The sequence below is a fragment of the Azolla caroliniana genome, unplaced genomic scaffold (genome assembly GCF_043228905.1).
Source record: "Azolla caroliniana isolate FFs.n. ecotype wild unplaced genomic scaffold, voAzoCaro1.0.p SCAF_17, whole genome shotgun sequence".
NCBI lineage: Eukaryota > Viridiplantae > Streptophyta > Polypodiopsida > Salviniales > Salviniaceae > Azolla > Azolla caroliniana.
The window spans coordinates 5,598,384-5,614,253 of record NW_028230452.1 but is presented as its reverse complement, the minus strand read 5'-3'; the positions used below and the strand labels follow the sequence as shown (position 1 = coordinate 5,614,253).

The 15,870-nt window shown below is 41.4% G+C and overlaps 1 protein-coding gene across 1 annotated transcript; it reads right to left on the bottom strand.

Moving 5' to 3' along the window:
* Nucleotides 1-3,321: 3,321 nt before the first annotated feature.
* LOC147852981 (uncharacterized) lies at nucleotides 3,322-8,444 on the bottom strand. Its single transcript, XM_087333476.1, has one exon. The coding sequence runs from the start codon at nucleotides 8,006-8,008 to the stop codon at nucleotides 3,581-3,583; it is 4,428 nt and encodes a 1,475-aa protein (XP_087189602.1). The 5' UTR covers nucleotides 8,009-8,444; the 3' UTR covers nucleotides 3,322-3,580.
* Between the last annotated feature and the right edge of the window lie 7,426 nt (nucleotides 8,445-15,870).

Here is a 15,870-nt window from a genome sequence, read left to right as displayed (position 1 = left end):
CCACAGAGTACGTTTGTGTGTATTTAGTATGGACCGTACTTACTTTGTGCATATGGTCTATCATTGGTATGGATTATAGAGTGCACTCTTCTAGTTTCATTAAAGACTTTCATTTTGTGACTCCTCAATCTCGCCATCTATAAATCTAAATATATCTACTCATCTCACTCTTTTGTACGTATTGGTCCCCTTGATTGGAAAAGCTCGTTTGCCTATACACTCCTTGCTTTAAGCCTTCATTTTCTAGTATATTCTTGTTGAACAATTCCAAAAATAAATCATTATTCCCCCTCATCTTATGTAACTTGAAAATGTGTCCGACACATTGCCCGAGTTTGATGAGCACCCACTTCTATTTCTTGTCACAAACAACTTTATGTTTTGCCTTTTAACATGGTGACGAACTTGGGAATTGGCCTTTGAAGCATGTATTCTCTATACAAGGCTTTAAAAAAAATGAAACCAAACTTTTTTAAAAAGTTAAAATGTCAAACGATGAGCATAATTCTTTAGAGTGCTTTTCAAGGGCGGGGAATTGACCTAACACCCATAAAATTCAGGCATGAGTCTGACATGTCTTTGCAATGAGAACCAAATTTAGGGTTTCCCATTGGTTGTTAGGCCGTTTTGGCAACATGATCATTAGTTCTTCCAACTAGATAGAAGTGATGGAGGAAAGCCTGGGTAATTCGAACTGTAACTTCAAATCCATCACATGCATACCTATAGTGTAAACAAGAAGTGATTCCCTACACTAATATTTGACATACTACCCTACTAACTAGGGCCACTAGAATTTCATAGGTCATATTTGACCTCCAAAGTCGATAATAGGATCTCTCTCTCGATTACACACACATACACACACTTTCATGCATATTCCCTCTCTCTCTCTCTCTCTCTCTCTCTCTCTCTCTCTCTCTCTCTCTCTCTCTTTTCATACTATCCCAATACTTAGTATGATCCTTAAAATTGTCAAAATGATGATACACTATTCCAATTAGAAACCCATTTTAGGAGTCAACCCCGTTTTTAGACTTCATATAAACAAGTTTCGAATCATTACGAGAATGCCACAAAGAAAATTACAATGGAATCAACTCTAAGAACTAGTGGAAATAAATCGCATAAAAAAATGAAGGGCAATGCTGCAAAAAAACAGCTCTTGAAATGAATGGAAATAACACATGCATTGATGTCTAAGGTGTAATTGGTTGAACATGATAGAGTAAAAAAAGTACGTTTTACCATTTTTAAGCTTACATTAATACATATTCTAAGAGCTTAGAACTTTCTGCCCAAAGATCCGCAACTTATAATATATTCCCAAAAAGCTATAAATTGATGTTGCTAAGACTAACAATGTCACATGATTCATGGACAAGTTATGAGCAACAAAATGTGATTTATAAGGAAAACTTGGGTAAACACTCTCCAAATATAAAAGAGCCAAGTACAATGATACCATCAAGCAAACACTACTTTATTATTACTTTATTTCTTTCCAATGCATTTATGTATCCATTAATGAGTCTAGAAATAGGTAGACCTATAAATTAGAATCTTATTAATGCGGACTCTTTCTAGTCCATTTGAATCCTCTCTTTCTACGAAATATTAAGGTTATCTACGACAAATGTGTGCATTCATTCTCTAATGAATGAATGCCTTTCTAGTCATGCAAACCTCTCTCCATGTGAAGTTTTAGGTTGTTGCGAAAAAGTCCAATTTCTATCCGAACATATCGTTCTCTTTTGTATTGTATGATAACTATTAATGGTTCATCGAATAAAGAAGAATTACAACATTTCGCTAACATGGCGAGTTTCCTCTAAAAGTTGTTGAAACTTCGTACTAAAGTTTGTCGGTGTATTAATCGACAAGTTTTTTGTTAGTCATTGATTATATTGAAGCAATACACTTGCATAGTTTTTGCTTGTTATTGGGTAGTATAAAGTACGTTATTGTCCATAAGGTTTTGTTTATGTATGTAGTACACCAAATATCCAACGGTAAATATAGCTTACAATTTAGCCAGTACCTCAAGGAAATAGCAAGTAGAGATGAATTCAGATCATGAGAGTCTTTAAGTACACATCAACCATAGTTGCACTACACAACTCTAGTTTCATAGAGTTGGTGCGCTAAAGGTTAAATTTGTTAAAAAATCTACTCAAAAGCCATAAAAAGACAACTTGGAGGGCTGGTTTGGAATTTGTTTTATGAAACAAACTAATAAGTTATCATGCTCCAAATATAAGGAGTGACAAAAGAAAATAGCACCATCCAAATGTATGAGTATAGGAAGTGATGAATTTGTTTTATGAAACAAACTAATAAGTTATCATGCTTCAAATATAAGGAGTGATAAAAGAAAATAGCACCATCCAAATGTATCAGTATAGGAAGTGATGAATTACTACTTGCTCTCACCAATGACACTTAGATGTATCGATTAAGTTTCCATGTATCCTAGTAGTAAGGCAAGGTCTGCACTAATCCGTGCACCCCAAGTTCAAATATTGAATAACCTTGCCTACTAAGTTTGAACCTCACTAGTATATGCCTAACCCATGCACTCAAATTCAAACATCGAATGGCTAACTAAGTTTGAATCTATAATGAGCATGATAAGAATGAGGATGCTACACAACTCTATCCTCAACTACTTGTGCAAGGTCTCTTACCTAATATGATGACATTTTTTGGTATGTTGAAAACAAGTGGCAACATGGGAGAATTGGTAGTACATACTGAAATGAGATTAGATTTTGAGATGGATCTCAGTTAAACGAAGTATCCATGGCTAACCATTGTCTTACACAAGACGGGCTTGGGAAGGATAGTCGCTTCCTTTCCATCTATTTTGTAGGTTGTAGCTGATATGCCTTTTTTAAAACTAATGGAAGGATATTTTGTTTTGAAAAAGAAAAAGAACCAAGTTTGAATCTTGTGAAATGTATTGCTTTAGTGGTTGAATACATGCCTTCTAGTCTCTATCTAACAACCTCAAGAATTGAACTACATATCCACTACAATAAGCATCCATAAAAAAACATATGAAGGTTTTACTCTTATTTGTGTTAAATAACATATGAAGGTTTACGCATATTTGTGTCAAGAAACATACGAGAGTTTACGCTTAAAACCTTCTTATTTGTGTTAAAAAACATATGAAGGTTTACTCTTATTTGTGTCAAGAAACATACGAGAGTTTACGCTTAAAACCTTATTATTTGTGTTAAAAAACATATGAAGGTTTACTCTTATTTGTGTCAAGGAACATATGAAATTTTACGCTCATTTGTGTCGAAACATTGATGACATGCCAAAGATACCATTTCATTTACAAGAAGAAGGGGAATGTATACAACTCATTGGAATTGCACTAAGTTCATGGTGATTGATTAAATCCTATAACAAGGCTTTCTCATTGTACATAATGATGATGATGATGGTGAAAGCAATATACATTGAATACCTCAGCAAAAAAGAAATTGCGGAGGAGGAGAGGGCGAATCGTAGTTTATGATAAACTTCCGGGGATCAACAAAACAATGTAATGCATGTAAATCATTACTCAAACCACACTTGCGACGTGATCCGTTCCAAGTTTTTGTCGACAAATGCTACTATCGAACCGTTGGTCGATCTCCTTGAGATACTTGACAACTTGCAACATGGTGGGACGCCGGAACGAGTCGTCCGAAGTACACAGGGTTGCGACCCTAAGGACTTGTAGCATCATCACTCTCGAGTTTGTGTTGTTCTCGTCCAAGTCATCCGAGGAGGAGAAGGCGAGCACGGGGTCAAAGATGTCAGCCACGCACCCGTTCTTCATCATTTGCCTCACCCACCCGACCAAATTGCCGGCCTCGGCCTCCTTGAAGTCGGGGCCAGTCGGTTCGCGTCCTGTGAGGAGCTCGAAGAGTATGACCCCATAGCTATACACGTCGCCTCTCGTGGTCGATCTCCAGCTCTGGCCATACTCGGGTGGTATGTACCCCAATGTCCCCGCGATGTCGGTCGTCACGTGGGTCTCGCACGCACTGATGAGCCTCGCCAGCCCGAAGTCGGCCACCTTTGGCTCGAACTCCGCGTCGAGCAATATGTTGCTCGCCTTCATGTCCCGATGGATTATGTGTGGGATGAAACCATGGTGGAGGAACGCGAGGCCCCGTGCCGAGCCTAACGCGATCTTGAACCTCTTGCCCCAATCGAGGGCCCGTAGGGCATCGGTGCCGTTGCGGAGCCACATGTCCAAGCTCCCATTGACCATATAATCGTAGATGAGGATCTTCTCGTCGCCGAACGTGCAATACCCCAAGAGCGGGACCAAGTTTTGATGCTTCACCTTTCCGAGTGTCTCCATTTCAGCTAGGAACTCGCGGGGGCCTTGCAAGCCCGCGGGCCGAAGCTTCTTGATCGCGACCTTCCGGTGGTGTTGTTGTTCGGTATCCCCGCATAGCATCGCCTTGTACACGGTGCCGAACCCACCATCTCCGATCACGTTGGATTTGGAGAAGTTGTCCGTGATCCGGAGGATGTCGGCTAGGGTTAGGCGGAGGAGTGGCCTCTCGAACATCGCCACGTTGATGCTCAATGGCTCCCGCTGCGTTTTGCTCGAGAGGGACGAGATGTTGGAGCAATGCTCGATGCTCAAGATCTTCTTCTTCTCGTCCGCGAATTGATCGTGGTGTTCTAGCGATGATGCGTTCGTCCGATCTGCCAGGCCCTTGTTTAGGGCTAATCTCCATCGGAGCAGCACAAACATGAAGCATGCAATTGCAATGGCACTGCCTAGGGTTATGCCCACCATGGCACCTTTGCTTAGTAGGGATGTGGTAGAGAATCGGTAGTGATTATTGCTATTGTTATTGTTAAGCATGCCGAAATGGCACCCGACTTCGATCACATCACCACATAATCCTTCATTCTCTCTGAAAGACCAAGCACTGAAGTTCTTGCAAACACCAATGTGAGAAGGCAATTCACCACTCAATTGGTTGCTAGATATGTTGAGAAACTCGAGCTCGGAGAGACCACATATACTCCATGGTATGTGCCCTTGTATGCCATTGGCCGATAAGTCGAGGTATATGAGTTGGGAAAGACGCCCGATCGCATCCGGGATGGGTCCATCCAAAGAATTATCATGCAAATCAAGGGAGTTTAATGCACTCAAGTTACCTATCCCTATAGGAATAGGCCCATACAAGGCATTATGGCTAAGGTTAAGAGTACCCATCTCGGGCCACATGATCATATCGCCCAATGAAATCACCGAAGAAAACAAGTCGTCGAGGCTCCCGTGTATCTCATTTTCTTGAAGATATAAACTTATGATGCCATTCATATGTGACCATGAGAAAGGTATGTTACCTGTGATTTTGTTGGAGCTCAAATCTAGATGCTGAAGAGAAGCAAGTTGTCCGAGCTCGGCAGGGAGGTGACCGCTCAGCTCGTTGTGGGTCATGTTCATGGTTACTAAGCTTCTTAGCTCACCTAAAGATGAGGGTAACTCACCATTGAGATTATTGAAGCCCAAATTCAATCCTTGGAGCTTGTGCAAGTCTCCGAGCTGGTCCGGCACTTGTCCGGTAAGGAAGTTACTGGACAAATCGATGGCGGTTAAGTTGGTTAAGTAGGAGAGTTGGGATGGTATCCCGCCTGAGAGGCTGTTTTCATTCAAATACAACTCCACCAATACGATGCAATTCCCGATGGAAAGCGGTATGCTCCCCGAGAGGGAGTTCCAGGAGAGATCGAAATAGCCATGGTGTTGCAAGTAGCTCGAGGTCGGGATCGAGGTTTGCTGGAACCCGAAGCAAATCTCGGGCGGGATGGGGCCGGAGAAGTTGTTGTGGGAGAGGACCAAGCATTCGAGGTTCACGAGTTTGCCGATTTCATGGGGTATAGACCCAGAGAGGTGGAGATTAGAGCCAAGATCGAGAGTCGTAAGCTCGGTACACCCGAAAAGCTCGGGGGGTATGGAGCCACCGAGCCAGTTCCCACCAAGAAACAAGCCTTGGAGGTTCACAAGCTTCCCTATCTCCTTTGGGATGGCACCTTGGAGCTGGTTGCCACTTAAACCTAAGTGCTGCAGGGAAGTGAGGCTCCCGATGAGGGGCGAGATGCGGCCCGAGAGGCGATTGTTGCTCGCCTCGAAGCCGAGCAGCACGTTCGCGGGATTCATCCATAGCTCCTCGGGGATCGGACCCGAGAAGCTATTGAAGGCGAGCTCGATGGAGACGAGCAATGGGAGGCTTACCAACGAAGCCGGGATGGCTCCTTCCAAGTGGTTGTTATCCAAATGTATCTCGGTGAGGTTCCAGCATCTCCGGAAGGTTCCGGAGATGGTACCGGAGAGGCCATTGTTTTGTAAGGACAGAGTGTCCAGACCTATGGCATTGCATAGCTCTGAAGGTATTGCCCCACTTAGATGGTTGTCTTCAAGAGAGAGTGAGGTGAGTGAAGAGCAATTGCCTAGCTCAGGTATGATCCCCCCACTGAACCTGTTGGAGCCAAGCAAGAGGTTGTTCACACGCGTCCACCTGCCCAACCAGGCGGGCAGCACCCCGCTCAGCTCGTTCTTCTCGGCTGAGAACGCGATGATGGAGCTATGGAGGCCGGCCAGAGTGTCCGGTAACGGGCCCGAGATGGAGTTAAAGGAGAGGATTAGGGTTTCTAGATTAGTGCAGTTCCCCAAGCTAGATGGTAAGGAGCCATTCAAGAGGTTGTTCGCTACGGACAAGATCCGTAGGCTCATGAGGCGACCTATCGCCTCGGGTAATGACCCCGTGATGCTATTCATGGTTAGGTCTAGCTTCTCTAGGTTGTGGAGGTTCCCAATCTCATGTGGGAAGGGGCCTTCAATGTAGTTGTTTGTGAGGGTCAAGCTCACCAAGGAGGTTAAGAACCCTAATTCTGGTGGCAATGGACCTGAGATCTTGTTAAGGCTGAGGATTAGGTCGACCAAGCTAACCATGTTTCCGATCTCATTGGGTAGAGGCCCACTTATGGAATTGTTGCTTAGGTCCATGTATTGCAGTCTCGTTAGGTTGCCGAGGCCGGGATGGAATGGCGAACGGATCACGTTATTGCTCAAGTCGAGCGAGACAAGATTCGGACCTAAGCTTCCGAGCTCGGGCGGGAGGCTAGTGAAGCCATTGAAGCTCAAGTCGAGGTAAGTTAGGGCTCCGAGGTTTCCGATTCGGGAAGGGATGGGTCCGTTGAAGCCATTGGTGTTCAAGTCCAAGGTTTGGAGGTTTGGCAAGGAGCCAATTTGGGGGGGGAGTGGGCCAGACAGGGAATTGGAGGCCAAATTGAGGTGCTGGAGATGGCTGAGATTTTCAGAAGATTCTATGGAAAGAAGGCCAGATAACATGTTTTGACTAAGGTCCAGGGACTCAAGGTGGATCAAATTGGTGAAGATGGATGGAGGGATCGGTCCCATGAGACTATTAGAGCTGAGATTCAAGACTCTGAGGTGGGTGAGGTTAGCTAAATGTGGAGAGATTGGGCCCATTAATCCCATTCCTTGGAGCTGCAGAGAAACCACATTTGAGCCTTGGCATAAGATTCCATCCCATTCACAATAAACAGGAGGAGGATTAGTGGTAGTATTACTCCTGTTGTGAGCATTATCCATCACTGGTACTACTTCAACCCAATTCCTCAAGGCTATCTCAGATGACAGACCCTTCAAGCTCCATTTGAATGCCAGTAGAGCCTTCTTCTCTGCATCACCACCATCATCTTGTGCCCATGATTGTTGCTCTGTCATTATTGCATCACTAATCCGCCCACCATGGACCAGTTGAATCATGGACACATTCCCACCATATCCACCACCATCATCATAGTCATTATCCTTGGTTGCTGCATTACTTATTAGTATAAGGAGCATTGCAATTATCTTGCAATTGTAATTACTATGATTGGAGAGATTATTGCTGGTTAAGATTGCAGAGGGACATTTGAATGTCCTGTGTACCCTTGATGCCATGATTTTGTCTTTTAAGGTTTTTAAGTCCTTATGATTAATGTAACCATATTAATATGAGAGTGTAAGGGTAAATTAATGTAGGTATGACTGGATTGCCATAATAAGCATAAATCTGTAGAGAGAGAGAGAGAGGCAGAGGAGATGGGCAACAAGGTAAGTGTATAGAGAAATAATGAGTGAGTAAGTTATTATAGGCTAAAAGTAGTAGTAATAAGCCTCTTATATATAAAGCAATTATACAGCTGAGTCCTTAATCATTATATGATGATTAGCTATGAAATCTTAATCATAGGAATTAAGTAGTAGTAGTAGAGGTAGGGGTAGAAGTAGAGGTAGAGATAGAGATGGAGGTGGAGGTAGAAGTAGAGGTAGTCCTACTTATAGCAAGGAGCTCTAAAAACTTAGGCATCATTAAAAGAGCATAAGTTTGTTCATATGATGATGAGAACACAAATGATTCATATCATGATCCTTTGCCAATTAGGTGTATATATATATATATACATATACCTGTGTTTGTGTGTGCCACCTAAGGACTATGCTTTGATTAGAGAAAGTGAAAATGGAGGAAGTGTGTGTAACTCAATCTCATAAAAAAGTGGTGATGTGTGAGTAAGAGTCGCCCGGTACGTACTTGAGCCCAAGTGTCGCCACGAGAAAACTAGCACCCCAATCATTACATTATGATTCCACGTCGCCCCATTGTCGCCAAAAAGTTCGTATAATATGCCTAGTCGACCGACCGGGATTGTAATGGTTAAGGGCTCTTTTATATAAAGTTGCGCATCCCACGCCCTTTGTTATATAGGCGCCAATTCCCGATTATTCAGCCGCAATAGCAAGGATTCAGGGTATCCCACACTCCAAAAACAAAGAACGTCTATTCAAACCTACCATTGCGAGTTGCATTAAACAAAGAATGTCTATTCGAACTTAACATTGTGAGTTTGCATTATTGCAGATAGGACGGAGGAACATAGCTATATGCAATAGATTGAACATAGTACTTGGGAAACATGTGAGTTGAGTGTGTTCTTTGTGACATGGGAATTGGGAATCGAGATATGTGAAGAGTCATGCCCTAACTAGTTAGGTATGTGGGTGCTTCACTAGCATTAGCTCATACTATTTGATTACATATAGGAAAACATAATTAATGTTGGACTTGACCTTATGAGCTCCTTTAGGCAAGGTACATCATACACCCTAGCTAGAGTATTGTGGAAGGGAGTCCATAATTAATGAGCGTCGTACTAGGGAAACAAGTCAAGAAAGTTTGTGATTCACATATGGAAACAATGGTTGTACTAGGGGAACAAGTTGAGAAAGTTTGTGATTCACATATGGAAACAATGGCGTACAAGCAATCGCCAATCCCTAGGTGCCTCAAAACCTAGTCAAGTATGCAAAGCATCACATACATAAGCGTATTAGGTTAAACATTGTCTATTGAACATGTGGGGGGGTAGCTCTTTCACACACAAAGAACCTCACTTGTATTGCAGAGCCTCACTTGCAAGAAGTTCATAATGTTGAGCATGACTGGCTGAGAATGAAAAAAACATTCTCCCAAATGGCTACTTAGCATAAGGAAACTTCAACCAGCTAAAAGTTTGTTCACATATGCCAAGCCAATGTACGTAGGTAGTTATACATGTGCGACCTCACACATAAAAAGAACACAATCTTGAGCATTGAGTTAAGGAACCATGATCATGTTGGAATGGTTGGATTCTTTCATTAACGCAATGGAAACTTGGTCTTGATGCACATTAAGTGGCATTCGAGGGACAACTAGCACGAACGAACTGGTAACAGTTATTGATATGTGGAACTTGCACGGGCAACAGTACATGAAAAGCTCATAGTTCAGAACCCTAGTGTTTTGGACATTACACTGAGGACATGTGAGGAGGAGTGAGAAGCTTGAGTGACTAGTACAAAAAGGATGATGTGAGAGAGAGAGAGCACTCAATTGGAGAGTTGACCCTTAGTTTTCATTTGTTTTTATTTTATGTATTAATGTTGGCTTTCTCAATGATTATTTTATTTTATTAATCCCCGCAATTCAAGCCTATCATTAAATAGAAATGTTTTCACTATTTTGCCCCTCCCCTAAAAATTCTCATCTACCACATGATCCTATTTCATGTACAAAACAAAACAAAACAAAACAAAAGAGGTTTTGTCTAACTACAAGGCAGTCCACATACCTCACACAATTTGCAATTCTCTTATCGAGACAACGCCTTAATTTTAAAGAAAAAAAAATAGAGCATGTTGGTGGTACCTACAATTTGGACAATATTCCAGCTATTGAAGTCCTATCATTCATCCTTGATAGATCTATTGTCACGTATCCCGCTAATTTTTGCCTCAAAAATGACACCGAGATGATTCCATGTCCATATTTGCAAACCTATGTGCACACAATTGTGGTGTGTTCACTATAGAAAGATCGGTTAACAAATATTGGCCGCCAAGTGAACCTGCTACATGAACTCATTGTGTTAATGCCATGTTCTTTATCATATAAAACGTGTTTCATGGATTGCATACATTCTCAATAATTCCCTCTTTACAATTAAGTTATGCAATATTTAGCTTACTAAAGACATCTTCCACGAGCTTGGGAAACCGTATATAAGGCCTCATATATGAGCATATTCCACACTAGCTCATGAGCTATGTACAACTATCATCAAACTTCAAATATATGTACAAGAAAAGGTGGACAACAAATGTGCACACGCAATTTACATAAACTTTTTGAGGTTTCTATAAAATGTGTCTTGTAGATGCATTAAGCAATTGGTGAACGAGAGAGAGAGAGAGAGAGAGAGAGAGAGAGAGAGAGAGAGAGAGAGAGAGAGAGAGAGAGAGAGAGAACATTAAAAAAAACAACACATAGCAAAATATAAAATAAATTGTTTAAATACACAAAGAAGTGAAGTACAATTAGAAACCATTTGTCAATTTGCATATCTCCACTTAATGCCAATGCCCTTTAATCATAAGGTTCCATCCCTCAATCCCCTTTTACTACTTCTCTCCATTAGTTCATACACTAACCACATGCACTGTTGTGCAATTGTACCTTCATTGGTTTCCATATGGCACGCTCCTCCAATTTGGTCAGGTTCTTCAACTATCTCATATTCATAGTACAACAATGTAGCTTGCAATAATGAGCATTGCGATTATTTAAGAGCAATGTTGTTTGTTTTAACTACATTGAAAAACAACCTTTGGCAACAAATTATTAGTGTTATGATCTCAAACTAAAATTTTATTAGACTTTCTATTTGATTGTTCATGATCTCATACAAGGTTTATAATGAATTGTAAAAAACGTGAGATCAAACCCTATGCTATAAGCTTGAACACGTGACCTTAATGTCACAAAGTAGAAAGTAGAAACTCTATGTTGACGTAATGCAAAATCCTAAGTTAAGATAAAATAATACCATCGCCAATTCATGTCCATGTATAGATTTATCCTTTGGAAATTAGTACTTCCTTTGTGACAACTTTCTCCTTTTATTTCCTTTGCTTTCCTTTTTTGCCATGAATTACATACTCGAGGAGGTGGATGGATCATCGAATAGAAGAGCTCTCAAACAATGGGTTGAAATTGGCCTGCAGAGACAAACGGGACATCAACTCAAGACTTCCATTCTGAGGCTAAAGTATTGCGGTTTCAAATCAAGAAAGATATAGGAATAAGAGGAGATTAGACTATGACAGTGTTTGACTAGATAGAAATTAAAAAGCGATGGATTTATTATAGTAAACCAACTGAACCAATTTTAATATTGTAGAAATTAAATGAAAATCAATTGTGGGTTGAGTAGAATCCTTGGTTTAGATTGTAGATACACTATTACAATAGTTCAGAGAGTTTGCTAAGGGAAAGCTTTATTTCCTTAGTAACCTTGACAATTAGAATATGATGCATATCGTGTAGTATCAAGACCCTTGAAAACTAGCTCAAGAAGTGAAGGAGCTTGTAGATTAGTTGAGCGGCCATTGAGAATTAGCACAAAAAGGAAGACCTAAACCCCTCCTTTGCTTTTATACTTTTTAACCTCCTCCCAGTTGTTCTAGACTAGTCTCCAAAAATATTCACCTTTCATAAATTAAGGGTTCTCCTTTTCTTCACTTAATGGAACATCAATTCCAAGAGGACTCGAAGAAACTTGTCAAACTTGGGTTGGAGTGGTCTCACAAAGGCCAATAGAACAAGATAGGATTGACAACGTTTTCTGCAAAAATGTCGATGGAATAAGTTCACCAACCAACAAGTAGGTTGTGTGTCCAATGATGATAAGATGTTGGGGAGACTAGATGAGGCTGAGCAAAATATATTTCCCCATTGAAACCAAGACAAAGGTTCCTTGGGAATATCTTTTTTTCCCCATAAAAATATCCTCCATTGGTATTAAATAAAGTGGCCAAAGGTAATATATAACAAAACAGTCCAGTATTACAAAAATTCAACATAATTAACTAACAAACTATCGAACACTCGTGCAACCAACAATGGGCTCTTGAGACTACATTCCAAACCAAAAGTTCATCAACGAATTCTTAAGACCTATCCTGCATTCCATATTTCACATACATAGTGATATTTAGTTTTTCCCTCCAACATGTCTTTCTTTAGAATGTCATCATAAATCTTTGTTCCTTTATTGATGGTTGTCCTGGTAATATAGGCCTTGAAGATACAATTGTATGTGATGTCATCCAATACGCATTGTGCAACTGGTTGAAGAAATCAAGAGTGTCTTCATTGCAGCCATGTTGGAAGCAATCTTTGATGATCCTGAATCTATCATTATATTTTTGGCCTGTATGTTATCATCAAGATTCACTTCTTCAATATGCCCGCCATTGCCACCACTCTCAATCTTCAAATCGGTAAGCAGGTCAATATTTAGATTTGACATCTTAAAGTGAATGCTTTCAACCGTAGTTTCACTACCCAAAAGAGCTCCGTTCTCTTTATCATTTGACACCTCATCCACAGAAACATTATTTACCTTGGGAATATCTTATGGGTAATAACATTAGAGTAGATTGAGAGTTCTTCAATCACTTCAACCAATTGAGAGGATAAAGTTTTTCATTATCAAGATATATTTTTGAGGAGTGTATGTGATGCGAAGAAAGATCTCGCTCTTCAATAAATTATATCTATATCAATAATTATAGGAGCCACAATGACCACTTGCTATAATCTTTGATTTGCTTGGCAAACCTAAGCTATGTGCCCTTCCACATTGCAAATAATGCAATAAAGCTTTATATGCCGAGTTTGGGCTAGATGACAAAGCGCTACATTGTTTTACACAGATTTAGTTGGATGGTTTATTTCCTAATGTTATCACATTGCCATGTATAGTGAGAGCTTGTGGCAATTTGAAGTAAATTATTCTTGGACAAACATACATATCCAGATCTTATTGGCGGGATATGAGAATGATATGTTTATTGCTAGTATGTTGGTTGACATGTATGGAAAATGCGAGTATCTTCTAGATGCATGTATGGTTTTTTATAAGTATAAACATGATGGCATCTCATGGAATGCCCTAATTACTGGACTCTTAGATTGTGGATATAGCTCACATGTAGGAAACTGTATATAAAAAATGTATATAGAAAATATACTTGTGTATTGGGGCATACATGTTGTTGTCTTAAAAGCATGTAGTAGCATTTATGCTCTCAATGAAGGCAAAAAATACATACTGCAATCCTTTAGAAAGGATATGAAAAAGGTCTTTTTGTTGGAAGCAGTTTGGTCAGTGTAGCCCATGAAGCATGGATTATCTTCAAGGGTCTCTCTGCACAACATTATGTGTTATGGAATGTTCTACTTTTTGGATATGTTGATAATGGATTTAGTCAAGAGGCATTAATGTGTTTACACATAATGTAGCTAGAGAATCAAGCTCCAAGTGTTGCAACCTTAGTTTCCATCTTGAAAGCATGTGGAGGCTCAGGAGTTGTAGGTAGGCCACATGAAACACACATGAAAATCATTGAGAAGGGATATGAGAGAGAGATCCTAGTCAAAAACATGCTTGTAGATACATATAGCAAATGTGGTAGCATCAAAGAAGCACAAAATATCGAACACCATGAATAGTCAAATGGGGAGCGTTCTCCCTAGCGAGAAGTTGGACCGAAACAACTTCGCACCTTGGGAGTACAAGATGCATCAATACCTTGTCGGTCAAGGCTATTCGAGCTACATCAAAGGAGCACAAGAAAACCGGCCCGATCCGAAAGACGCCGACTATGCAACATGAGAGCAAGCGGCGAGTCGAGTAATGTATTGCTTGGCGACATGTGTTCACGACCACATGCTCAGTTACATTCGAGAAGCCGAGATGCCGAAGGAAGTGTGGGAAAATCTACGAAAGATTTTCGCCGCCAACACGACCGCGAGGAAGCTTCAACTCCGCCAAGAGTTGAACAACATCCAACAAAGGGAAATGTCCATCACAAGCTACACCTTGAAGATCAAGGAGCTTTGTGATGCACTCAGCTCAATAAGCGTCAATGTGGAGGATGACGAAATGGTGCAAATATGCCTCGGCAGCGTTGCACCACGATTCGGCGCGATGCGGACCGCCGTACTAGTACGGGAGAATCCACCATACTTCGATCTTCAATCTATGTTATTGGTTGAAGAGAATCATGTTCGAACAAGGAGCAACGCCTCGGAAGGCCACATGCTCTACACGCATTCGAATGGAGGAAGAGGACCCGGCCGAGCAAGAGGCTGATTCGGCCAAGGACGAGGCGGCGGACGAGGTACGACTTACGACAACAACTCCCAATTTCGGCAACAAGACGGAAGCCATCGAGGAACCTTTGGAAGGAGGGGGAGCTTCCATTCCGGTTCGAGTCGACAAAACTCAATTGAATGCGGATATTGCGGAAAAATCGGCCATCATGAAGAAGAATGCCGGAAGAAGAAGCGTGAGTCGGCTTCCACAAGCTGACAACTCACAATTTATGTCACTAACTCCGATTGTGAAGACCTTGGCGGAATGATCGTGATGAGACATAGAGCAAATTCTATGTCAGCCTCTACTTAAACTAAAGCCTCCAATCCGGAAGATGTATGGTTCGTCGACTCCGGTGCTTCGAACCATATGACGTCCCGTCAAGAATGGTTCTGAGACTTACGAGAGCCGGATCGACCCGGTTATGTCGAGACCGGAGATGACACCACTCATCCTATTCGACATATTGGCAATGTCCCATTGGGGGAAGACGATGAACAAACTTGCATAAAAAATGTATTACATGTACCCACCATAACGAAGAATTTGGTCTCAGTCGGCCAAATAGTGGAGCAAGGGATGCAAGTTCAATTCAACCAAGGCCAACTCATCGCTCGGGGTCGAAGGGAAGGTAGAATGTTTATCCTCAAGTTAAACGAGATGAAATCGGCCATGCACGCAAAGGGCCTCAAATCCGACACTGACATAGAGCTATGGCATAAAAGAATCGGCCATATCAATCTCTGACCTTCAAAGAGAAAGAGATTGAAGAAGTATGTGAAGCATGCCAATTCGGCAAGCAACATCGGCACCCGTTCCCGAAGGAGAGGAACGTGAGCAAAGGCCTATTGGACGTAGTCCACTTGGATGTGTGGGGACAGGCACACACGGCTACGTTCGGAGGATGTCGATACTATGTTACCTTCATCTACGACTTCTCTAGATACACATGGATCTTTCCCATGAGGATGAAGAGCGAAGTGTTTACACACTTCCAAAAATTCAAAAGCGAAATCGAAAAGACAACTGGGCGTCATGTATGATGTCTTTGGTCAGACG

What these genes read in the sequence shown, in the direction of transcription:
- LOC147852981 (XM_087333476.1), bottom strand. Translation starts at nt 8,008, where the DNA reads ATGGCATCAAGGGTACACAGGACATTCAAATGTCCCTCTGCAATCTTA.